Below are 27,254 nucleotides of genomic sequence, written 5' to 3'. Positions count from 1 at the left end.
GAGGGAAGGAAGAAAGGAAGGACAAATTGAATTAGAAAACTCATTTTGTAATGAGGTTCATAGTCGTCATTTCATAGTGAGATTCATGAGATTCCTGACTCCAAAGTAAATTTCATTAATAAAAAAAAAGTTTATTGACATTTCTCACAAGTAGTTATTATAAGACTGGGACTGTCGTATGCATTCATATAATCATAGTTCACAGGCACCAAATCTCGACAACTTGCAGCTGACGGGGGTGGGAAAAATGCCACATGTAAACAATGAGCCATGCCAATGGGTGAACTATAATTACAATCCATTCTCTACCAAGTCTCAATAGGATATTTTTATTTAAGAGGAAATTTTAAAAATTTTACCAAGATCTGTTCCATTACAAAGAGAGACAGAATACTAGAGAATCTAAATATATATATATTAGCTCTCTTAGCACTTGAGGACATAGGCATTTCCATGGGAAGGAGAAACCAGTATTTGCCAACTGTATATTTTTCTGTAATCATTTGGCACCTCTTGCTGAAGGTGACTTGCTCTTATCTTTTCCGTATATTAGATTTGGGCTCTTGAAAACTTCCACAGCTGAAGAACTACTACTAAGTACTATAAATATGGAAACATATGGTTTTCTGAATGTTATCTGTGTTTTTAAACCAATTTGGGGTTTAAAAAAATAAAAACAAAGCATCTTTGACTCTGTATGAACCAAAACATTATGGACCCAGGAAGCTAAAATCACTAATAACATTTTGCTGCTCTAATGTACGTTATGCTTAACCAAAATGTCATATGGTTTTATAAATAAACTGGGAGTTAGTAGGCCCCAAATTCCACAAGTTCAGATCATGGGTATCATTTCTGCTGACCAAGAACCACACACAGAGTTCCTATGTTTGTTAAGTAGGTCAGTTTAGTTCAATGGGGATGGATAAAATATTTACAAGCATCTTGTTTACAGTACGTCTTTCTGTAGATAACAGAAATATTCCAATATTCTTTTGTCCCATTCCTAGTCAATCCAAATTTGCTTTCCCCAATGAGAAGGGGTAAATCTGAAAATCTGCTGAGCTGCTTTACCATTCACACTCTACAGTGCATGTGGGCCAGTATGAAAGCAGTTGTTAATGTATGCGGGAGACTGCTCTCAGGTAAGAAGCTACTCCTACCGTGTTTCCCCAAAAATAAGACCTCGCCGGATCATCAGCTCTAATGCATGTTTTGGAGCAAAAATTAATATAAGACCTGGTCTTATTACAAGACCAGGTATAACATAACATAACATAACATAACATAACATAACATAACATAACACAATACAATAATGGGTCTTATATAACACCGGGTCTTATATTAATTTTTACTCCAAAACACACATTAGAGCTGATGGTCCGGCTAGGTCTTATTTTCAGGGAAAGATAGTAAGTCTGGCACCATACAAGGTCTGACAATTAGGTTTGTGAACTTGTTGCAATGATGTTGCTAATCTTTTTTGATATCAGAGGGATTATTCATTATGAATTTGTACCAACTGGACAAACAGTTAACCAAGTTTACTATTTGGAAGTGCTGAAAAGGCTGCGTGAAAAAGTTAGATGACCTGAACTTTTTGCCAACAATTCATGGCTCTTGCATCACGACGATGCACCAACTCACATGGCACTGTCTGTGAGGTAGTTTTTGGCCAGGAAACAAATACCTGTATTGGAACACCGTCCCTACTCACCTTATCTGACCCCCAATGACTTCTTTCTTTATCCAAAGATAAAGGCAATATTGAAAGGAAGACATTTTGATGACATTCAGGACATCCAGGGTAATATGATTACAGCTCTGATGGCCATTCCAGAAAAAGAGTTCCAAATTGCTTTGAAGGGTAGACTAGGTGCTGGCGCCAGTGCATAGTTTTCCAAGGGGAGTACTTCGACGGTGACCATAGTGATATTCAGCAACGAGGTATGTACACTTTTTCTAGGATGAGTTCATGAACTTAATTGTCAGACCTCGTAACAACCAAGAAGAGAGAAGCCAGCAACCAATTCAAAGTTGGGCACTGCGTTCTGCTCGTTTGACAAACTGTCAGCTGACATGTGATACTTTTACTATAGAGTTCCATGATATACAGAGGAAACGGATTGGTATCTGCCACACTGCACTTATACTTATCGAAGCCAGCCAGCTGCTTCCGGCTCACATATTGGTGACCAGACATGATGACTCAAACATTAAGGGGCCACTTGGCAGCAACTCTCCCAGACAAGGTACAGAAACAAAAGCACCACACCAGCTGGGAGGATCTGGGCTGGCAAAGCAATAAATACTTATCTTTAAAGACTACAATCAAACTCAGCACAGCATGAAATAATACTAGGAGCAGTAATTAGGAATTAAGACCAACTGCAGAGATTCTCAACCCTGGCTGCACAATAAACTAACTTCAGGAAGAAGTAAAATTATCTGCTTACAGATGGTATGCTCTTATATGTAGAAAACCCTAACAATTCTACAAAGAAAAAAAAATCCTATTAGAACTAATAAATGAATTCATTGAAGTAACAGGATATACTCGTAACGTCAACTCATGAAAATCAGTTGCATTTCTATACACTGACAATGAACAACCTGAAAAGAAAATTAAGAAAACAATTCTATTTACAATAGCACCAAATGGAATATTTAGGAATTAACTAAGGAAGTGAGAGACTTGTACAGTGAAAACTACAAAACATTGCTGAAAGAAAGTGAAGACATAAATGGAAACATATCCATGTTCATGGGTTGGAAGACTTAATATGTTAAGATATCAGTACTATCCAAAGGGATCGACAGATTCAATGCAATCTCTATCAAAATTCCAGGGACAGTTTTTGCAGAAATAGAAAAACCCATCCTAAACTTCCTATGGAATCTTAAATGACCCTGAATAGCCAAAACAATCTTGAAAAAAAAGGTACAAAACTGGATGACTCACACTTCTCTTGATTTCAAAACTTACTATAAAGCTACAGCAATCAAAACAATGTGGTACTAGAATAAAGACAGACATATAGACCAATGGAATAAAGAGCTCAGAAATAAACTCTCACATATATGGTCAAATGATTTCTGACAAGGGTGCCAAGACTATTCAATGAGGAAAGGACAGTTTTTTCAACAAATGATGCTGGGAAAATTGGATATCCACATGCAAAAGAACAAAGTTGGATCTTTACTTAGCACTATATACAAAAATTAACTCAAATGGATCAAAGACCTAGATGTAATATCTAAAATTATATAATTCTTAGAAGAAAACATAGGACAAAGCTTCCTGACATTAGATTTAGCAATTATTTCTTGGATATGACACCAAAGGTATAGGCAACAAAAGGAAAAATAGACAAATTGGTTTTCCTGAAAAAGTTTTAAATGTATGCACCAAAAACCACTATCGATAGAATAAAAAGGCCACCTACAGAATGGAAGAAAATATGTGTAAATCATATATCTGATAAGTGATTAATAACCCGACAATATAGAGGTTTTCTAAAACTGAACAACCAAAAAAACAACCTAATTAAAAAATGGTCCGAGGACTTGAATAGACAGTGCTCCAGAGAAGATAAATGAATGGCCAATACGCACATGAAAAGATGCTCAACATCCCTTCGCCAAGGCAGCCATTGAGGAGCAGCAGCCATGGCTCTGCGCGACCCCATGGCCATGGGCCTCAACAAGGGCCACAAGGTGACCAAGAACATGACCAAGCCGAAGCACTGTTGCTCCGGCGCATGCCTCGCCAAACACACCAAGTTCATGTAGGACATGATCTGAGAGGTGTGCGGCTTTGCCCCATGAGCGGCGTGCCATGGAGCTGCTCAAGGTGTCTAAGGACAAGTGGGCCCTGAAGTCCAAGAAAAGGGCGGGGACACACATCCGTACCAAGAGGAAGACAGGAGCTGAGCAATGTCCTTGCAGTCACGAGGAAGGCAGCAGCCAAAAAGGACTGAGCCCCATTCCCTGTGTGTGTGATAAAACCTTTACACACACACAAAAAAAGATGCTCAAACATTACGGAAATGCAAATCAGAACAACAATGAGACACCACTTCACATCCATTAGGACAGCTACTATCAGAAAAGAAAAGAAAAAGAAAATAAGTGTTGGAGAGAATGGGGAGAAATTAGAACCCTTGTGCAGTGTTGGTGGGAATGTAAATCACTGTGGACAACAGTATGGAGGTTCCTCAAAAAATTAAAAATAAAACTACCATATATGATGGAGCAATTCCACTTCTGGGTATATACACAAAAGAACTGAAGGCACTGTCTCAAAGAGATATTTGTGCACCCATGTAACATTATTCACGATAGCTAAAATGTGGAATCAACCCAAGTATCCATAGACAGATGAATAGACAAGCAAAATGTGTTATATGCACACAATGGAGTATTATTCAGTTTAAAAAGTAAGGGAATTCTGACCTATGTTACAACATGGATGAACCTTGAGGATATTATGCTCAATGAAATAAGCCAGAAAACAAAAAACACAAGTACTATATGATTCCACTTATATGAGGAACTTAGAGTAATCAAAATTATATAAACAGAAAGTAGAATGATGGTTTCCAAGGGCTGGGGATAGAGGGGATAGGACTCCTTGTTTCATGGATATAGTTTTAGTTTTACAAGGTGAAAAGAGTTCTGAAGGTGGATGGTGGTGATAGCTGCACAACATTCTGAATGTACTTAATATCATTGAATTATAGCCTTAAAAATAGTTGAGATGGTAAATTTTATGTGTATTTTATCACAATACAAAAAATTGGAGGAAAAAAATCACCTGAGAGCTTTTAACCAGTCTGATGCCCAGGCTGCTCCTCTGATCCATTACGTACAGCGGACTCTCTGAGGGAGGGATCCAGGCAGCTGTATTTATGTCTCAGCTCCACTATAATCCAAGTGCTTTCAGAGGGAAACCCAGCACAGTAAAGGCAAAGCAGGTCTCCCTTCTCCCTTCTGCAGCTCATTGGGTAGCAACATCTGTACATTAATACAACATAACAACTTGTTTTATTTATTTATTTATTTGGTGTTTCTGCTTTATTTTTTTTAATTAAAATTTATTGGGATGACAACAGATAGAATTGCATAGGTTTAAAGTGTACAATACTGTCACACATCATCTATATATCACACTGTGTGCTCACCACCCAGAGTCAGTTCTTCCTCCATCACCATATATTTGATCCTGTTTATCCTCATCTCCCACCCCCCTCCCCCACTTACCCTCTGGTAACCACTAAACTATTGTCTGTGTCTATGAGTTTTTATTTCTTTGTTTGTCTTGTTCCTTTGTTGCTCTCAGATATCCCACATATCAGTGAAATCATGGTTCTCGACTTTTTCTGTGTGAACTTGTATTCTTAAATAATTATTTCTCTTATGTCTTCTTTTTCCACCCCTTCCCACTTTTCTTTCCCTCTTCCTCCTTTCTAGTTGAATTTGTTTGTAGGATGCTCTGTCCTTCCTCCACCAATTTGTCTTCCAAAGCAAAGACTCATGCTTTCACTGCCTTTTCACCTCCCAATTTACATCTCAAGGTCTAGTTTCAGTCCCTAACCCCTTCACCTTTCACTCCAGAGGAATATAGCTATCACCTAAATTATATGCCTGAGAACCTTCCTTGACTTCCAGCATTCCTGAGATGGTTGCAGGTCAAGTCCCTCTGGAATCCTCATTTTCTTATATTTACTACGCAGTGTTGGGTACATGTTGGTTGGTTGATCAGAAGTCTTCTTTGGCTACTCTGAGAATAGGTGTGGAGTTAGTTGTTGACTGAGCTGGGTGTTCTAGGCAGGACACTTAGGGGAGGTGGAAAAATGAAAGCTCCTTCTTTGCACCAAGGCCCCCATGTGAGGCCCTAGGGACACAGTTATGAAAGGCACAGCACCTGCCCTGAGGAAATCACAGTCTAAGGGGGAGGCAGGTAACTAAACAGGTGATTAAAATGCCTTATGGTAAGTGTTATGCTAGATGTGAGCATGGGTTTTATTAAAACTAAAAGGGAAGCAAAACAACCTAGAGGAGATAGGGAGGAATCAAGGAAGGCTCCTTGTAGGAGGCACCATGAGGAGTGTGTTTTATTTTTAACTTAAAAAATACACAGATAACACAGGTTGATTATAGAAAATTAGAGTGAATTAAGAAAGGACACAGAAAATAAACACAGACACCTTTTAAAAAATGTTCTAACTTGTGCCAACTTGAAGGGAGTTATGAGACCAAATGTGTGATGACTCCCTTGTACACAGTGCTATCCTGGGATACCACGCTTGGTGACAAGTGCCTGAAAATGCTGACCCAGTGCTATGCTGAAATTAATGCCCTGCAAAGAGACAGGGTCCCTATAAAGGCAAGAGAAGAAAGAGCTGGATCCCAGGCAGTGGTCTTTAGAGGAGCCTGCCACCATCCTCTGATTGTTGGTAGCAAAAGTTACCCAATCAGTGAAAACCTGAGAAATCCTTCTGTTTAGGGTGTGCCTTAGGCCCTATTTTATTTTTCATTTCATCTATCCCATAAGCACCAAATATGTGTCCCCAACTACCTGAAGGTACTGAATGAGAAAGGGGATATAGATCAGGTGTTCCTCCAAGGAGCTACCAATTTTGCTAGAAACATAGAAAATGAACACTGTATGTTCCTGAAGACAAGAATACTTTCTGAGTATGAGATCTCAGTGCCTAGCAGGTCGGCCACAGCCTAAACATATAAAATACTTGTTGAAGAACTGAATAAATGTATGAAACAAGTAGAAAACACTGAGTCAGTTTACATGCATCCCACCTAATTGTGTGATAGACCACAAGGGCAATAGCCACTTTTTTGTTAATCTACTTTCTCTCTTTCTTTCTTTCCCTTTCTTCCTTTTTCTTTCTTTCTTTTTCCTTCTTCCGTCCTTCCTTCTTTCCTTCCTTCCTTTCTCTTTCTTTCTTTCCTTCCATTATAGTTGATACTAAAAACCATTCAAGCATACACTTTAAAGAGGTAGATTGTATGGCATGTGAATTATATCTCAATAAAGCTTCTAAAAAAAGGAAAAAAATCTTTCTTCTATTCTCCCATCCTTGTGCCTTGCCACTGTATTTGTTTTCCCAGAGGCAACCCTGTGACATGCTTTTTTTCTTCTGGAGCAACACAGAGGGTGCAAAAAAATGTATACACATTTTAAGAAAGGAAAACAATGTATTAAAATTACGCTGGTGGTAACCACTTTGAGCACCTCTTGTAACTGCAGAAGTCAACTGTGATTTGTATTCATCTTTTGTTATCAGCATATGCCTATGTGCGGTCTGTCATTGAAACATTGTTATGGGGTTCCTGGTTGTAAAACACTTATGGAGGTGTTGTGCCAGTAAGAAAAATAAATCCCATACTTGTTTCAGCCACTATGGGGCCGGTTTTTGTTATTGACAACCAAATATAATCTCAACAAATGCAGATTTTCTCTGTTAATGAACTGAGTCTACGATTCTAAATCTCTAATGTGTTTTCCTGACCTTGCGGGTCATGTTCAGTTTTAGTTATCCTGGTCAGCCCTGGCTCAGGCACCTGAGCACTAGCTTCTTTTTCTGGATCGGACTCATTGATCAGCTATCAGGCTTGGTCCCAACTTTCTTACACTTCTGTGACGTACTCAGATTCATATTCCAGAGTTCCCATTGCAGTCACCATGACTCTTCCTGCTGTACGAAAACTCTCAGACTCTCTATTTGCTCCTTCAAATTATTTTACCAGTCAGTCAGCTAACCATGACTTGGGACGTTTCTTCTTTTTCCAAAATGGAAATATTTGCATGTTTTTTTTCTCTGAGTATAAAGCTTGACACTTCTGACATTTCCCACCACTGTGCTCTTCTGCCCATGCCGTTTTTATCATAATACTTATCTTTGTGCACATATAAATATATGTGATTAATAAAGTAGTGTCTCTCTCCCAAACTAGATATTAAACTTCAGAAGGGCATAGACCATGCCTGTTTTGTTCACATCTTTATTCCCATTACATGCAAGTGGCCACATGATAATCTCTGAATAGTAATGAATAAATGAACAAAACTTCTAAATCATTTACAGGTGGCAAGGAGACTCCTAATTTATCAGCTCAGATTATTGCTCACACCATGGTCATATTTTGAAAAAGGTACAAAGCCATGAATAGTAGGTTCACTAAAATATCTACACTAGCTAATTATAAGTAGTCAACAATCATTTTGTCATCTCGTTAATTTTCTGATACCTTCCTCATATTATTTATTAAATTCCTCACTTAGGCAAGAGATTTTTATCTCATGTTTTGTTGCGTAAATAATGATCTTCTAGTTTGAGCTTTCTCATCTATTTTCTCTTCATTTCAAAATAACTTATTCCCTAAGGGTACTTCCTAATCTCTACTTTCAACATGGAAGGCATGCCCGTTTCCTCCAGATACTCTGGGATCTTGCTTCCTTAATCACCCTATAGTAACTACAATCTCTTCCTTTTCACTTGTCTCTTTCCCTTCTGTCCTGTTGAAAAATGTGTTTATTCATTGAACAAATATTTATTAAATGCTTACCAAACACCTTGTACTGTTTTAGGGTCTTAGCATATATTCATGAGCAAATCCTCACAGAATTCATATAGGAGTGGAGGAATACAGACAATAAACAAAACAAATACATAAATATGGTATCTAAGGTCAAAGGAGAGAAATAAAGCAGGGGAGTTTCATAAGTGAGGTTGGGGAGGGGGGTTTCAATTTTAAGAAGGGTGGTGCAGAGAGGTTAAACTAGGAAGGTAACAGAGCCTTGAAGGAAGTGAGGGAACAATCCTTGTGAGGATCTATCTGGGGATTAAGGGCTGAACTGTGACTCCTCCATTTCCAAATTCATATGAAGCCTTTATCTACCTCAGAATGTAACCATATTTGGAGATAAGGCCTTTAAAAAGATGATTAAGTTAAAATGAAACCTAATAAGTGTTATGGAAGCAGGAAAACCAGTGATGAATGTTTTATACGGGAAAGGCTGAGTTACGGGGTTAAATATAGCTGATTAGAAGTTAAGAATTGTCCTTTGAATTTAGCAATGGTGGCCTCAACAAGAACAGTTTGGTGGAGTTGTGGGCATGAAACCCTGACTAGTGTGTTTGAGGAGAACTGAAGACGAGAAGTTTAGAACACTGTAGAGTTTTGCTGTACTTGTACGAGCAAAGAAATGTGGTGGAAGAAGGAGGAAGTGGGACTTTTTGTTTTTCTTTTGGACAGAAGCAACTACAGCATGTTTGTGCAGTATCTTTAAAAAAAATCTTCAGAGTTTTGATGGGGCAATAGCTTCCCAGCTCCCAAGTAGTCTCATTTTTGATGTTATTTTTTTTGAATTCACTGCTGAGAGATGCATCTTCCTAAACCACTCCTCTGACCTGCTCAAAAATCTTCAGGGTGTCCTTAAGTGCTGTATGAAGTTCCAATGCCTTAGCTGAACATTCAAATCTTCCCCTGTTTTGCCTTTTGCGGTTTTATCTCTTCCTTCCGTGAAGCCCCAGGGTGAGGTAAGAGTATGGCAGATCAGGGTGAGAAGGCTTAAAAGTCATGGTTCTGCAAATAAGCAGCTCTGTGACTTTAGTCAAATTACGTAAGTGTAAAGGGCCCTTTAGAACGAAGCAGGGGGCGTGTCAGGTAGACTGGATCACCGGCATCTCAACCTGTACTTCTCAGCACCCTAGGGGCCACACGCAGGATTGTTTCCTGAACCTACCCTCCCCCTTCCACTGCCAGGACCACACGGTTTGTGTGGTCACTTACGTTTCCTGCTTCGCTTTCGCCTTTCCAAACAGACCAGGCTTTACAAGAGAAACAGCTCCTTTGAGCCGCAGGTCCTTTAACGTCGACTGCCTCCCGACCACCCGGGACTCGCCTCCCAGTCTCCCTTTCACAAGCAACCATCCCTTTCACAAGCAACCATCCCCTCCACAGTCAGAATCCGCCACGTATTAAGTGCCGCTTCCAACCAATCAAGAAGAAGTTATCTCAGAACTGTGGAGCTCACCAATCAGGTAAGAAGACTGCGGGGAGGGAGGGGCATTTCTCATTGGTAACCGCTTCCGGAAGAGGGCCGGGCTTCGGGCTTGGACAATACGATTTGATTGGCAGGCGTAATGTTGACTGCCGGAGAAAGCCCACCTTCTGCAACAAAACCAGCCTAAGTCCCCGGAGTGGCGGTGGCCGCAGCCAATCGGAGTGCAGACACGCGGAAAGTTTGCTCAATGGGCGATGTCCGAGGGAGTCTGTCACTCAGGTGGCGGTGGCGGAGGCCGAGCTAAGACGTGGCCAGGGGAACGCAGGGCTGTACAGGCCGTCGGTGCGGTGGCTGGGTCTCTAGCACGTCCTCGCTTTGATCGGGGGCTCGGAACGGCGGGAGAGTCAGGCACCGGCGGCTGCACCTCCATGCCCGCGCGCGGGACAAGCTGCTGATGGAGCGCTCCGTCCGCCGGCTGGCGCGGGCGCTGCTGCTGCTGCTGCTGCTGGGGATCGCGGCGCGGACGGTGGCCACGGGGCGCGCCCGCGACCTCCCCGCACCGTCCGCCAAGGCTGCATTCGGCCTGGGGGCCGCGGCCGCTCCCACCTCGGCTGCGCGGGTGCGGCCGACTGGGGCTGTAACAGTGGCTGAGGTGACGGTTGAGGACGCAGAGGCGTTGCCGGCGGCTGCAAGCGAGCAGGAGCCACCGGAGCCGGAACCCGACAAAGAGGCCGAGCTGCGGCCGCGCGGCAGGTGAGGGGCGCGCGCTGATCGCCGGGGCTGCGGACCCCAGGAGGCGACTTGTTTACACGCGCGCGCCGCGGAGGATCGAGGGGCTGGGGTTCCCCCTCGGCTGCGGTCTCTTGCTTGCAGAGGACAGCTGGTGACCTGAGGGCTAGAGCGGGGCTGCCTCCCCGTCCCTCACGCCAGCGAGGGGCCTCGCTCCGCTGCCGGGCGAGAGCGGCATCCTGGTAGGTGTCTTGGGGATGCTCGCAGAATGGAGCGCAGCGGTGGGAAAGAAACACCACTTCCCTCTTTGATTATTTTTCGGGCTTTATTCATACTCCAAAAAACTTTCTCCTCCTCCCCCTCCTCCCTCCTTTTTTCTTTCGTGAATCACCTTGTCTGTGCGGGTGTGACAGCTGTTTGGGGAAAGGACTTTACAAAGAGATTTCTACATTTCCCTTTAAACACAATCCTTTAGTGACCCCGGACCAGGGTTAAGGTCACTATTTCTCTGAGATTTGCGGAACACCTGCATCAGAATCATCTGGGGATGCTGGTTAGCTGTACAGTTTTCTAGGCCCCACCCCAGGTTAACTGAAACAGACTTTATTTGGGTAAGAACCTGGAATCTGCAAGTTTAACAAGTACACCAGACAATTCTTGAACACACTAAAGTTTAAGAGCTGTGGGTAGGTTCTTGCATTTTGGCAGTTTTGGTATGTAGAGGCTTTAACCATGTAAACATTTAATATACCATGTTTCCCGGAAAATAAGACCTAGCCAGACCATCAGCTCTAATGCGTCTTTTGGAGCAAAAAATATATGACCCGGTCTTATTTTACTATAAGACCGAGTCTTTAATATGATATGATATGATATGATATGATATGATATGATATATGATGATATGATATATGATATACCAGGTCTTATTTTACTATAAGACCCAGTCTTATATTAATTTTTGCTCCAAAAGACGTATTACAGCTGATGGTCTGGCTAGGTCTTATTTTCCGGGAAACAGGGAAGGGCTGTCTTGGTTGAGCTGGTTGACTTCCTTAAAAATGTTACTTTAAGATACACGTTTTAAAGCCTGGGCGCAATGGAAGGCATTATAATTGTGAAGTATTTTGCAGACAGCTATCTTAGCAGACCTGGGGAGAAAGTGATGTCCCATTTAACAAATGGAATGATAAAAGGAACATTAGGTAAATTAAACCGGGGAGGGCTAGATGTGGATTAAAAGTATTGTAAACGTATAATGTAGTAATTACTATATACCAAATAGATTTAATATTCAGTTAAATATCAGAACCTTGATCTCCATACCTGGAGACTACTATAAATAGAATAAGTACTAAAATTCTCTAAGCACCCCTTGAATGTTTAGATATTTTTTAAAGCAGCAATCATTTGACAAAATTGTCATAGGTTTTGCTACTGAATTAACTTTCCTGGAAGTGTTTTCTTTATCTTAAAGAAACTTCTGAAGCACCTGATCAAAGTAAATTACATGAAGTAACTTACTTTGTTTCCATTTTCTTAGGATACACATCCACTGCGGGAGGTACTTACTGGCACTTACAAAGGCTTCATGATGCCCTGGCAGAGGACATAATTTCCAACTTGAAGCACTACAAAATCTTGATATTGTCAGAGGGAAAATACACTCACTTTAGTTTTTATAGACTTGAATACAGTCTTTAAAAAAATCAGTTCTGTCATCTCTCTGCCTATCTCACCAGAATGTTATGGTGTAAACATTCTGGGAAACAGGTATAGTTTACCACAAATAAGTTAACCTGTACTTCTGTCAGTGATGCAATTAGAACATTCTGGCAGAGGTAGGCAGATAGTTCCTGCCCTTCTGGAGTAGCATGGAGTCTAGCAGTGAGAATCAAGAGAGGAAACCCTTAATGACATTACAGAACAGAAGCAGCGCAAATGAAGTGCTGTCAGTGTCTGAAGGCTTTGGTGGTGTTCAGTGGAGGAATACAGGGGGTGAGGAAGGTGAGAATATCAGCAAAGGCGGTGGCAGAATGAGTTGGTTCCCGAAAAGTGGGTAGAATTGTGATGGGCAGACACGGACTTGAAACAGCAAGAGGCACAGAAGCTGGGAAGTATGTTAGGGAACATTGTGTTTGTCTACATCTGTGTGTATGTGAGAGATACAGACATACATATGGGTACGCCGGGCAGGGAGGAGTAGAAGATAAGACTAGAAAAATAGGTGGGGGCCACAGTATATATATAGCCTTCCACTAGTAAGTGGCATGGTCATCACTTGGGAACATGGTAGAAATCCAGAATCAGGCAACACTGAGACCCACTGAATAAGAATCTGTTTTAACACAATCACCCTGTGATTCATGTGCACATTATAATTTGAGAAATGATGTGTAGAGTATGTCGAATGCCAGGCTGATTAAAGTTTGTGCTTAAGGAATATTTCTCTAGCAATATTGTCTGCTGAGTACTTGAGGTAAGGATACCACAGGAAAAGGTTGTAGCAGTTCAGGTGAGAGGTTTACTGTTAGTTGGATATAGAACAAAGGGGATATATTTGAGGTAGAATCCTGGTTCCTAGCAAATGAATCGATTCCTCCTCCCTTGACAGTCTCATCCAAACTTTGAGACTGGGTGGCCAGAAGATGAGAGCACACGTAGGAAAATTGAAAGATTTAGGGGAGCAGAGAAGAAAAGACAAAGGTTTTGGCGTTGGACATGGTGACTTGGAGATCCAGGCAGGACATCAATAGAGAGATGTTTGGTAGGCAGGTGGAAATGAGTGACTGAAGTTGGAGAGCAGAGAGAAAGAGGAGGCTTGTAGTAAATCCTCAGGAAATGTCTTATATTTTAGAGAAGATGAGCCGTCACAGGAGACAGCAATATAGCAGCTTAAGTTGGAGGTGTAGGGTGAGGACTGAGCAAAATGAGGGATTTGGTGATGAGCACATAAAGAGTTTAAGTAAAGCAATACAGAGTATTCAGATAGTGAGAGAAAGGTTAAGGATTCATCCTTTTCAGCCCACACTCTCCGTCCCTCACCGCCAAACCTGATGGGAGGCAAATTTTAGGACCCGGGGCCTCTAATCTTATTTATACACTCAGAGGAGAGAGCCTATATAGACAGGTTGAAAAAGAAGGGAATGGAGGAGGAGGTGAGGTCGTTGGAGACGACCTACTTGGCAAGCAAGAGGGCCACTTCTTTCTCAGAAATAAGATGAAAATAGAGGAATATTTGCCAGAGAGTACGTGATCTTTGGCAAACAGAATTGGAGAGGAAGAGTTAGGCCCAGGTTTAGGAGTTTGCCTGGTAGCTTAAGATAGTGTGGAAAGTTTAAGAAAACTTCAGTAAGTAACTTGATAGAATCAACAGGAGATAAATATGCAATGTTCATAAGACATTTTTCAAATGCTCTTAAAAAATAAAGTCTCTTAAAAAATAAAGTCAGAATATCAGTTCCATAATAATCGACCAATATCCTGTTTGTTTCAAGAAGGAGGATTAGGGGAACAGATTTGAATTAACCAAGCGTTTATTACAAACAGCTGTGAAGAATTATGGTACTTGTTTTAAAAAGAGGGAGGTGGGGAATTAAGATCTTCATTTTGCATGTTATCTTTTGATGCCCAAGAAGCAACATGAGACTCACTAGTTCATTATTTTTCTCTTGATGGCATTTTCATTGGCTTCATTCTAAATACTCTCCAGCTCAAGCATGTGAATGAGTAAACTATTTTTTTTCTTTAAAAAACAGCTAAAATAAACGTGTTTTTCTGATAGCAGTCTTGTTGTCAATGCTTCTTCTGTTATTTAATTGAAATTTAAACGGGATGGTTACTGCAGAAAGTTGGGAAGAAAGTTAAAATCTCACCTCACTGTTAGGTTTTATGCAAGTTGGCATAAGTTATGAGTTAGTAGTTTTTTGACTCCCACACAAATAGCAGGTGTTAACTTGCTGTTTTTGTGATGGGATGGGTATCTTCATATTGAGGACCTCTGACACTCAAGTTGTAAAGAGCTAGTTTTCTCTTAACAATTTTGTAAAGTATTTGTTCCTTTTTCCGGTGCCTCTAATTCCTCTGTAACAAAAGTATTATTAAATTTTATAATAATCTATGGTACTTCTTCAATTTGTGCATCTGTAAACTGATTTGTTTTTAAATTTATTGACACAACATGAAAATACTTTGCACATGTTAAGATGGTTTATTTCCTCTTTATTTCTCTCTCCTTTCACAAACTGATCTGATGCTAAGCAGTGGTATAGAAATCTCATCTTCCTTGGTTTTTCAGATTTATAATCATGATTTTTTTAAAATATGACCATTGAATAATAGAATCTCAGAATACAGTGTTGAAAGGGAACTTAGTCATGTGTTCCAGCACTGCTCACTTCCAACTCCAGACTTTTAAAATTGACTAAAACTCACATTTAAAGAAGAATTTATGTATAACTTTCAAGGCAAGTTGTAATCCAAGATAAATATACATTAGGCCTTCCTGTCTTACAGTTGTCTTTTTAGCTTAATTGATACCTGGACTCTAGATATATGTGACAAGATTGAGGGGACTCTGTACTGAATTTGAACTCAGCAGATTTTACACTCTGAGGCATTTTGTAAAACGGGTCCTGTCTTTATCAGCTGCTGTGAACTGTAGTTTGGATATGGCTCTCCATTCTCTAAGTACTGCCTGGGAACTCCATCTGTTTTTGTTTTTGTTTTCATTTTCTTTTTTGTAAGAGGAACTGTGTGCATATTTTTATTACACAATAAAATTTAGTGGGCACTGAGAAGAGAATTTGTAGGTTACGAAACTAAATGTGAGAGAGGGAGATTCCTGTTTTATTTTTTTCACCTTGTTCTATTTGTAAATAACCATTTTGATTAAAAAATGTTTCTTAGAATAAAGCAGAAAAACTATTTTGCTTCCAAAATTGTTTTAATCTAGTTGGAAAAGGGTATCTCACCCTCATGTTGTCTGTAACATTGAAAACTTAGATTGTACTTCTTTAAGGTCTACTTGATATGTCAAAGTTATTTAAGTATAGTTGGTAACTTTTGACATTATTGTATTTGTTTTGACTTGGGGCATGGCTAGTCTTGTGATATATTTAAATAAAGGAGGTTAAATTTGAAGATTTACTTAGTAGGAGAGGCCTAAGGTTAAAGTCCAATTGTACTGGTTTGTTTTTGAGAACATGTGCTTCCTTGAGTGAGAACATATGTTTAGGGAGGGGATACTTGGATACATCAAAAAAAAAAAACAAAACAGATTAGACCAAAACACCTTTTAAATTTTGTTCCACCTTTTAAATTTTGTTTAAATTAGAGTTCCACCCCCACTCAAGAAAAGAAATGTAAACCTTTAAAATAAGCAGTTGTTAATACAGACATTATTCAATCCATACACTGTTCTCCTGTCACCTGCTTCTCTTTCACATGGAAATTTCTACAGGCAGTAAACCTCTTTTAACATTACTGAAAAGAAGGAATTCAGAGTCTGATAAACTTAATTGTAAGTAGGCAGGTATTCTGGGTAACTTATGTCAGAGCAAACAATTTTTTAAAAATTGTGTGCTCGTTGTGGAATAAGGCCATTTTTGCTCAGTTGCGGGCATAACAGGATAAATGACATTGATGAAATTTCTGGAAGGAATAAAAGCTGTACATTGTAGCATTATAGTAGTTATCACTTATGTAAACTTACAGTTAACAGAATGATAGAATTAGTCTTAGGAAAGATCATGTCAGATTATGAAAGGCTTTATGTGCCATACCATACCGTGGCCTTAGTGGGCACAGGGTTTATTGGATCTCTTTTATAGAAATTTATTGGATCTCTTTTATAGGAACAAAACTATTGGAAGAGCAGAAGGGAAATAGACCTGAAGCAGGGAAATACGTCAGGAATACGTCAGAAAGGCTTTTGCAGGTGTTCTGAGGAGAAAGAGAATCTGTTCTTGGACAAGGGAAGTGGTAATGAAGAAGGAAAAAATTTAAAAGAAGCTTCAGTAATAGAATCAAGAGTACGTGACTGGGGGGACAGAGCCCCAGGGAGCAGTTTCCAGGCTCTCGGCCTCACGTGGAAAGGTGCTGGTTTGATTATTAGATGGCCATCCGCTGTGGCTGGGTGGTCAACAGCTGGTTACCAGTTAGCCAGTAGGCACTAATATAACTGCCGTGACTACACTAGGGGGTTGGTTGGTTGGCTGGCAGAGAAGTGGACGGCGGATTGCGGCTAGCAGTGGGGTTAGCAAGTGTGGACAGCGGATTGCAGATCGTGTGGATCCTACTTCCTATGTCTCGCCTGGCTGCCAGTGAGACTGGGGTGTAGGAAGACCCCTTATTGGGGTACTAGTGGATGTTTGCTTTTGTGTCTCCACCAGCTGCCATCCAGAATATAGTGGCATGAACCTCCTATCCATGGCTCTGTTGGTGTTCCTTTTTGGCCTCACCACATCCTGCATTCTTGTGCGGGGAGCGGGAGCTGAGTCCCTGCATTACAGTGACTATTGTCTAAATGTAGAGTGTGAGGGTGAAGGTAGAGTTGATTTCTGATTTAAATGTTAAGTGACAGTGTAGATGGAGAAATATGTGGAGAGCCCCTGAGTGTTCTGTACACTTTACAGCAAATGACAAATGTGTCCTGCTGAAACTGCAGAACCAGGGTTGGGAGAGATGAACTATAAATACTGTATAGGTTTGGGAGCTGTCATATTACAGGTACAGGTGAAGCTGTGGGCCCTGGCCTGCTTGTTAGTGATTGACAGCTGTGAGAATGACAGATGAGGATGGAGTGGCAGGGACCAGTCCTGTGGAAGCCAAGGAAGAGAATGCCCAGAATGAGGAGCCTGGCTGCTGCTGCAGGGACAAACCTGATTAGGAGAATGGGTCTGGCCATTAGGAGGTGGCCGACAATTGAGAGTAGCTTCAAAGACTCAGGTTATGGGCCAACGAACAGTGCTTGGTGTATAGTCATCCAAACAAACGCCTTTGTAAACTAAAGCAAGGTGTTAAGTGAGAGCTAGAAGTTCCCAGTTTACTGACAGATTTGATCAATAAGCCCTCTTCATTCAGGTAATACATCATAATAATTATTATAATTACTCTAAGGAGATAGCCTTTTGAGGTAAATCAGTATTTGACAAACTGGCCTTATCACGAGACGCACTTAGGGTACTTTTTAAGCTACATTCTCCCAAACCCCTCTGGGGATGGCACCTGTGAACCTTTACTGGTTTTTAACCAGCACCCAGATTATTTTTATGATCAGGCAAATTTGAGTTGTGCCAAGCTAGGTGAAATACCCAGACAGGGATACCTCGGAGATTTTGCGGCTTCAGTTCCACACAATAGAGTTCCACCGCAATAAAACGAGTATTGCAATAAAGCAAGTCATAATCTTTTTCCTGGTGGAGGGTCTTGCCTTCCACTTGTGAAAAATGTAGCATCGGTGAAGCACAATAAAATGAGGTGTGTCTGTATTTTACTTATGGAAAAACAAGTTGAGTGAAGAAGCCACGAGGAGAACAAGATCAGAGCCACTGGATGTGCACTCAGGACTTCAAAGCTCGGATTCTTTCCACTGGAAATGCTGCCTGTGCAGTTCCATTGTTCTTGAATAAGTTGAAGTTTTTCGTCTTGTTCATAGAAACCTCAAAATAGGGGGAGTGGATCGTGGGGAGATAAATGGCCTTGTATTGTCCCCGGCGGGGGAGGATATCATTTTTCATGTCTAATTGATGTTTATTCTAAATGTCATTGCTACCCTCCGATTATTGCTGCGTCCAGCCTGAGGACTTTGATTTTCAGCAGGATCTATTTGATGCTTTTTTCCAACTGATAACGTGTCAATGAGCATCTCTCTCTTAGACTGTGATTAGGTATCATGGTCTAAATTGTACCATATCTTTTTTGCCCCAGCTGTGCTCCTCAGTTTCAGCCACAGAGAAGGGGTACCTCCCGGAGACATGCCTGGGAAGGAGCCCATAGTGACTATATCGGTGAATGGTAGCAGATAAGAGGAGGAAGAATCTTTTTTTCTTGACACCTGCCAGAGTTTGTTAGGGGGCGTTAAAATAAGGGTACCCCACTCAAATCTAAGAACCAGATTGCCTAAATATCAGTAGTAGTGAGGGTGATGTACTTAATTGTTCCTCCCCACGTTTGTGTTTCTTTTAATTATTGCTCAAATGTACACATACTGTCTAAATGCAGTAGTTCAGAATCTGAAAATATCTTGTTTAGTTTAAAAAGCAGAATTTTTGACTCAGTTAAATGCACCCCATATGATAGGTTTTCAGTGAAAGAATAGTTCAGTGTTAGACTCCAAATGACTTATTAAAATGTGTTCTTATATACACGTAACACACACATATGCATCTCATTGGATTTTTCTTTGTTTTGAAGATGAAAGCTAGAATTTTAACATTCTTCTCTGTATATACCTCTGGCATAAATAGCTACATATGCAGAAAAATTATAGTTCTTTGTTGTTGTTATAAGTAGAATGCCTAGGATAATAAATGAACAATGTGGGTTCTGAATTTTTAAAAAATAGCATCTGAAGTGTTCCAGTGGTCTCCTTAATTTTTCATGGGTTAATACTGCTTATACTAAGTTTTTTTCAATTAGTGTTTTTAAATTCAGCCACTTATTTATGGTTAATGATTATTAAACATAAAAGTTAGACATTTCTATGGTAGAGCTAGGAAAGCGTTGACTTGGCTCTGAACCCTGGATCTCCAAGTTAATTAGATTCTATTGCTTTTATTTGTAAAGTGGTACATTTAAGTATGAATTTTTATAAAATTCATTTTAAAATAATTTTCTAACTTGAGGTATCTTTCTCCCCCCACCCCCCGCTCCCAATAGATTTCTTTAGAAAGCAGGATAATGTGTAGGCAGGGGAGTTGAGTTGTGCCCTTTCTTTTGGTTTGTTACCTAAAATTACAGTTTGTAGTGCGGCGAAATTTTTACTTTCACAAATTAGACTAAAAGTTACCACTTGAAAAATTCAGTGTGAGAATTGGTGTGTAGTTTGGGAACTAAATTAACCATTTTATTTATTCTTTTGATAAATTCATTCATTTAACAAACAATTAAGTTCTTTGAAAGGTTTCAAATGACTTTACTTGAACTCTTTGACTTGGTCAACTTATAGATTTACTTTGAATTTTTATACATTATTCATCAAGTCAGAGACAAAACATACAATTTGTGTTTATTCTAACCAAGAACATAACTAAGTATATGTGCTTGGAATTTGCATGGTCTTTGAAGCAGATAAATGTACCTAACAAATTCCTAGAACAACTGTACAGCACATTCTTTCATTCAACAAATATTTATTGAGAGTCTGTTATGTATATGGGAATGTATGTTCCAGGCAGAAGGAACAGAAGCTGCAAGGGCCCTGTGGGAAAATCACGCACGATGTGTTTTAGGAATTGGGGGAGTCAGTGTGGGGGTATTCATTTTGGATATGTAAACTTGGCGAAGCCTCTTAGACAATCTGAATCTGGAAGGCAGTTAGATACATAAATCTGGAGTTTAGAGAAGGGCTTGGAACCAGAGATAAAAATTTGGGAGTTGCCAGCATGTAGATGGTATTTTAAGCTATAAGACTGGATGAGACCACCCAAAAAAGTACACATAGGTAGAGAATATTTTAAGAGAGGAGAAATGAGGAGGAACCAGAAAATGTAAATGAGAAAGAGTAGGACAGAAGTAAGGGGAAAAAAATCAGAAAATTATAGTGTCCTGGAAACTGCGTGAAGAGTGTGCTTTGTGGCGGGCAGGAGAAGTAGCTGGTCAGGTGAACCAACACCTGACCACAGGATATTTCAATGTGAAGGTCATTGGTGACTCCAACAAGAACTTTTTCAGTGGAGTGGTAGAAGCAAAAACTTGATTAGAAATAGTTCACGACAAGGGGAGGAGAGGATTTGGAAACATAAAGCACATAACAGTTCTTTCAAGGAATGTTGTTTGAAAGCGGGAAGGAATGAATTGGAAGCTGGAGGGGAGTGAGTGGTTGATTCTGCCTAATCTGGGTTGGTTTTTAAGTTGGGGGAAATAATAGCAGATTTGAATACTGAACGGAATGCTCTGGTAGAGAGGGAATAATTGGTGTGAGAGTAAGAGGAGAGATTTGCAGGAGTGAGTCCTGATGTGTGTATGCGGGAGAGAGCTATTGCCTAGGTGGAAGTGTGGGTGGTGAGTGTGGACTGTGCACCTGCAGTAACAGGAGGGAAGGGAGAATTCATGGGTCCAGGTGATGATAAACAGAGAGAGGTGATGGTGGGCAACAATCTCGTTTGATTACGTATTTGTTTTCCTCAGAGAAATAGGTAACACAGTCCCTGCGATGCATGAGCTTGGAAGAGCTGATGTCAGAAGTTTGAGGAGAAAGGAGAATTGAAATAGTTACCTTAGGACGGTGGGCCAGTGGATAGACAAGGGAAGTGTGGACATGATTGTTAAACATCATGAGTAGCCTCTTTGAGGTGAGTGGTCATAATTAAAATGAGACCAGTCAGCACAGCTATGTTTTTCTTCAGCCACATTCAACTGCACAGATGCAAGAATGAGAAAAGGCAGAAAGTTAAATTTAACCAGGGTTGGAGCTCTGCCAGTCAAGTGTGACATGCGAGAGAGGGTGCAAGAAAGGAAGTGCTTAAAATGAAGGGCTATGGAATTGAAACTGGGTAAGAAAGAAGTGAAGGCATAACAGTAGTGCAGGTCTGGGTAAAGGCGAGCCGACCAATGGCTTGTAGGTTCTGGTGGGGTCAGGTTTGTTGGAGTCAGGGAAGCAGAGGAAGTGAGCTGGAAAGGGGTTGGTGGCTGGTGGTGGGATGCTTGACATTTCTGTGGGTCAGGGACGTTGTGATTGGTAATGACAAGAGTGTGACCACGGGAGTGGCTGAAGCAAGGTCAACAAATCATGAAAACCCAAGAATTTGTTAATAGTCACAGTAAACCAGAAACTGCAATTCCCAAGGAATGGGGCTGGTGACCCAAGGAGCAGTAGACAATCACTAGGAGGGATTGTTCCATCTTCAGATGGAACAATCTGAAGATTTTTAGAGAGAAGAGAAAAAAAAGTAGTCTGGGAATGAGAAGGAGGTGCAAGGTCCACCGACCCCATTACGAGGCCCAGTGGTCAAGGGTTATGGAGAAAACAGTGCTTCTGAGGCAATGGCCTCAGGGAGAGCCAGGTTTCTATTTAGAGCAAGAAAGAAAGTGAACATTGGGGAAAGACTTCAGGAGTTGGGGAAAGGTAGGAGAAGAGGACAGAGCAGGAAATGTTGAATTCCATATGGGGGTTAGCGTGTGGGAATGAGGGGTAGCCTAGGAGTCTGGGACTTTTCATATGTGACGTAAACAGGTAAAGGACATAGTGCAATTGTCTTGGAAGGCTAAAGCCGGATAGTGGTGGCAAGACAGTTAAGTGTCGTGAGAAGGTAGGCCCCGCTTCTCTCCTACAGATAGAGGCCTGGGGAGGGGCTGGTTTTCCTTCACGTGGTTGGAGTAGTAAGTGCTCACTATCTTAGATATCTTTTAAACTTTGTCCTATTAATTTTTAAATTTCCAGATCATTGGTGATTATCAGCACTTTAGATGGGCGAATTGCTGCCTTGGATCCTGAGAATCATGGCAAGAAGCAGTGGGATTTGGACGTGGGATCTGGTTCCTTGGTTTCGTCCAGCCTTAGCAAACCAGAGGTAAGAGCTTTCTGTTAAATGTTGATTGGAAAACTAGTTATAATGAGCAGTTACTGATATGAAATAGTATGTGTTTGCATGGAGCTGGGGCTCAGGGCCCCATTGCCTAGGTGTGAGGCCTGTCTGCCTCTTACAAACTATGTCCCCTCGGGGCAGTTCCTTGTACTTAACTTTTCTGTTCCTCACTCCCCTCCTGTAATGAGGCAGTAATATTACCCACTTCTTACCACCGTTTTGGGCATTAAATTAGTTATTCATATTAATGAGTAACTAAGGATACTATCTGCTATGTCAGCATCGCTCATTCACTATCTTAGCTATAACATGGTCATCTTTGGTTATTATTATCACATAGTCCCTAAATAACAAAAGGATATTACCAACCTTGATGAAGTTAGGGGAGCAAGTAAATAAGGGAAGTTTATTTTCTTCATCTTTAGTCTTGACTCTGATAGATTAAGTCTCACTCCTTTTCTGGAGCTTTATCCTCTTGTTTAAACCGTTTTAAATGAGTCCCTCTTTTGAGTTGTCACTGCTGACATGGAAGCTGTCACCTGTTTTCTAGACTGCCCTCAGCCTTCTACCTTATCAATGTGTTCCTGTGGGCTACTCCCAAGGATACTCTATTTTTCTGTCATCATCAATCATTTTCTTTCAAAAAGGTTCATAGCTGGTATCGAATTTGAAAAAGACGAAACCTAACATGAGGGGCTTGAATGACCTGATTAGTAATAATCGAATTTTCTGATGAGAAAACTGCTACTAAGTGACCCACCTGCTCTCCAGTAAACCTAGCCTGGATTTTTTTCTGGTGCTCCCAAGCAGGTACTTAGGGAGAGGGCACTGCCTCACCTCCATGTTTGCTGTGTGCTAAGCCCTGATTAGACTTGCCTGTTATCCATCAGACGATATACTGAAAATATCTGTTGATAGTGAACTCCTGGTGTATTGCGAATTGTTAATATAAATAGCAATTTGATTCTAAATGACATGAAAAATTTTGAATCAGTTAAAATATTCAAATGATCACTACTGAAATTAAACATTCATTTATTTGTGTTCTGCTGGTGTTATGCTTGGGTATGCACATTTTGCTTTATTTTTAAGCTAGACAGAAAAGACAATCAGCAAAATCAGAAGATTGTAAGCTGTGTACATCTGAGGTAATATTACAGTGTGTTGTAGTGGTACAAAGCATGTGTGTTGTTTGCAAACTAAAATATACACACGCACACAAGGTAAATTGCATGGTATGACAGTAGAATTCAAATAGTTGTAATAACTTGAGTGCTGTTGATTGTGTTTGAATTATAAGCAGCTAGTCGTACTTTGAAGTTTTCTCATAAATAGCAGTTATATTAGCTGGGATTTTTTCCATTAAATTTTTTCAAATTTAAGTATAGTTGGTATACAATATTATGTTAGTTTCAGGTGTACAATATAATGATTCAACATTTTTATACCTTATAATGTGATCACTTCTCTGATTCTAGTAATCATCTGTCGCCATGCAAACTTACCACAATGTTATTGACTATATTCTGCTTCACCTTTTTCATCCATCTCCTACCCCTTCCCCTCTGGTAACCATTCCTTAATCTCTGTTTCTGTGTGTCTGTTTTCATTTTGTTGTGTTGGCTTGTCTTTTTTCAGATTCCACATATAAGTGAAACCATATGGTATTTGTCTTTCTCTGTCTGACTTGCTTCACTTAGCATAATATGCCCTCTACGGTAGGTCCATCCATGTTGCAAATGGCAAGATTTCATCCTTTTTTGTTGCTGAGTAATATTTCATGGTATATGTGTACCACCTCTTCTTTATCCATTCATCTATCCGTGGATACCTGGGTGGCTTCCATATCTTAGCTATTGTATATAATGCTGCAATAAACATAAGGGTGCATTTTTTTTTAATTAATGTTTTCGTTTTCTTTGGACAAATACCCAGAAGCAGAATTGCTGGATAGTATGGTAGATCTATTTTTAGTTTTTTGAAGGATCTCCATACTGTATTTCATAGTGGCTGCACAGTTTGCAGTCCCACCAACAGTGCACATTCTCCACACCTTTTCTCCACATCCTCGCCAACACATGTTGGAAATGACACATGTTATTTGTTGAATTTTTGGTAGCAGCTATTCTGACTGGCATGAGGTGATACCTCACCGTGGTTTTGATTTGAATTTCCCTGATGATTAGTGATGTTGAGCATCTTTTCATATGTCTGTTGGTCATCTATATGTCTTCTTTGGAGAAATGTCTCTTCATGTCCTCTGCCCATTTTTCCATTAGTTTGTGTATTATTTGTTATACGAGTTCCTTGTATATCAGGGGTGCCAAAAAATGTATACACATGACTTGTATTCATCTTTTGTTATCAGTATATATTGAGTATTACAATTTTAATACAGTTCTTTCCTTTCTTAAAATGTGTATACATTTTTTTGGCACCCTCTGTGTTTTGGATATCAACCCATTATCAGATGTATCATTTACAAACTGAGTCTCCCATTCAGTAGGATGTCTTTTTGTTTTGTTGAGGTTTTCTTCGCTATGCAGAAGACTTAATTTGATGAAGTCCCACTTCTTTATTTTTGCTCGTTTCCCTTGCTCAAGTTTGACATATCCATATACTTAGACTGATAGTTTATTCAAATAGTTTACTACCTATGTTTTCTTTTAGGAGTTTTATGGTTTACAGTCTTACATTTAAGTCTTTAATCCATTTTGAGTTTATTCTTATACATAGTGTAAGAGAATGGTCCATTTTCATTTTTTTACATGTATGTGTCCAGTTTTCCCAACACCACTGTTGAAGAGACTGTCATTTCTACATTGTGTATTCTTGCCTCCTTTTTCATTGATCAATTGACCATATAAGTGAGGGTTTATTTCTGGGCTCTCTATTCTGTTCCATTGATCAATGTGTCTGTTTTTATGGCAATACCATCCTGTTTTGATTATTATACCTTTTTAGAATAGTTTGAAATCAGGGAGCATGATTCCTCTAACTTTATTCTTCTCTTTCAGGATTGCTTTGGCTATTTGTGGTCTTTTGTGATTCCATATAAATTTTAGGATTATTCGTTCTAGCTCTGAGAAGAATGACATGGTATTTTGATAGGGATTGCACTGAATCTGTAGATTACTTTGGGTGGTATGGTCATTTAACAATATTAATCTTTCCAATCCACGAGCATGGTATATCCTTCCATTTATTTGTGTCCTCTTCAGTTTCTTTTTCAATGTCTTATAGTTTTCAGTCGAGGTCTTTCATCTCCTTGGTAAAATTTATTCCTAGGTATTTTTTGATGCAATTGTGAATGAGATTGTTTTCTTAATTTCTCCTTCTGGCCATTATTAGTGTATAGAAATGTGATGGATTTTTGTACATTAATTTCGTATCCTACTTTACTGAATTCATTTATTCTATTAATTTTTTGGTGGATTCTTTAGGGATACACACACACACACACACACACACACACACACATACACACTATCAAGTCATCTGCAAACAGTGGCAGTTTTACTTCTTCCTTTCCTTTTTTTTCATTTGATTCTGTATCTTGGACATGTTTTGGACTTCCAATACTATATTGAATAATAGTGACAGTGGGCATCTTTGTCTTGTTCCTGATCTTAGAGGAAAAGCTTTCAACTTTCACCATTGAGTATGATGTTAACTGTGGGATTGTCATGTATGGCCTTTATCATTTTGAGGTAGGTTCCTTCTATTCTCACTTTGTTGAGAGTTTTTATCATAAACGGATGTTGAATTTTGTCAAATACTTTTTTCTGTAGCTATTGAGATGATAATATGATTTTTATTCTTGGTTTTGTTGATGTGATGAATCACATTAACTGTTTCGCAGATGTTAAACCACCCTTGCATCCCTGGTATAAATCCCACCTGGTCATAGTGTATAATCCTTTTAATTTATTGTTGAATTCAGTTTGCTAGTTGAGAATTTTTGCATCTATGTTTTAATCAGGGATATTTTCCTATAATTCTCTTTTTTTGTAATGTCTTTGTCCGGTTTTGGTATCAGGGTAATGCTGGTCTCGTGGAATGAGTTGAAAGCAGTCCTTCCTTTTCAATTTTCTGGAATAGTTTGCAAAGGGTAGGCATTAATTCTTTTAAATGTTTGGTAGAATTCACCTGTGAAGCGATGTGGTCCTGGGCTTTTGTTTGTTGGGATTTTTTTTTTTTTTTTTAATCACTGCTCCAATTTCATTGGTAGTAACCGGTCTCTTTAGATTCTCTGTTTTCCTGGCTGAGTCGTGGAAGATTTTATGTTTATAGAACTTTATCTATTTCTTCTAGGTTGTCCAATTTGTTGGCATATAATTGTATATAGTATTCTTTGACAATGCTTTGTATTTCTCTGGCATCAGTTGTAATCTCTCCTCTTTCATTTCTGATTTTATTTGAGCTCTCTCTTTTCTTCATGAGTCTTGCTAGAGGACTGCCAATTTTATTTATCCTTTCGAAGAACCAGCTCTTAATTTCATTGTTCTTTTCTATTGTTTTTCTAGTCTTTATTTCATTTATTTGCACTCTGATCTTTATTAATTCCTTCCTTCTACTTACTTTGGGTTTTGTTTGTTTTTCTTTTTCTAGTTACTTTAGATGTACAGTTAGATTGTGTATTTGGGATTTTTCCTGCTTCTTGAAGTAGGCATGCATAGCAATGAACTTTAAGAACTGCTTTTCCTGCATCCCATACATTTTTAAAGGTGTGTTTTTCATTTGTC

General features: G+C 39.7%; 1 protein-coding gene and 1 pseudogene across 2 annotated transcripts in view; both read left to right on the top strand.

Moving 5' to 3' along the window:
* Positions 1-3,666: 3,666 nt before the first annotated feature.
* LOC117033358 (60S ribosomal protein L36-like) lies at positions 3,667-3,983 on the top strand (annotated as a pseudogene).
* Positions 3,984-10,187: 6,204 nt separating this feature from the next.
* The window catches only part of EIF2AK3 (eukaryotic translation initiation factor 2 alpha kinase 3), a 73,292-nt gene continuing 56,225 nt past the window's right edge, over positions 10,188-27,254 (top strand). The window contains exons 1-2 of one of the 2 annotated variants that reach the window (XM_033124875.1): positions 10,188-10,786; positions 22,365-22,494. In XM_033124875.1, coding sequence (XP_032980766.1) covers positions 10,488-10,786; positions 22,365-22,494 — 429 coding nt within the window. In that variant the 5' untranslated portion in view covers positions 10,188-10,487. The remainder of the gene's footprint in view (positions 10,787-22,364; positions 22,495-27,254) is intronic. The other variant, XM_033124876.1, reaches the window with a different exon arrangement.

The sequence above is a fragment of the Rhinolophus ferrumequinum genome, chromosome 13 (assembly GCF_004115265.2).
Source record: "Rhinolophus ferrumequinum isolate MPI-CBG mRhiFer1 chromosome 13, mRhiFer1_v1.p, whole genome shotgun sequence".
Classification (NCBI taxonomy): Eukaryota; Metazoa; Chordata; class Mammalia; order Chiroptera; family Rhinolophidae; genus Rhinolophus; species Rhinolophus ferrumequinum.
Note: the sequence above shows the minus strand (reverse complement) of the source record. Positions and strands in the feature narration are given on the sequence as shown.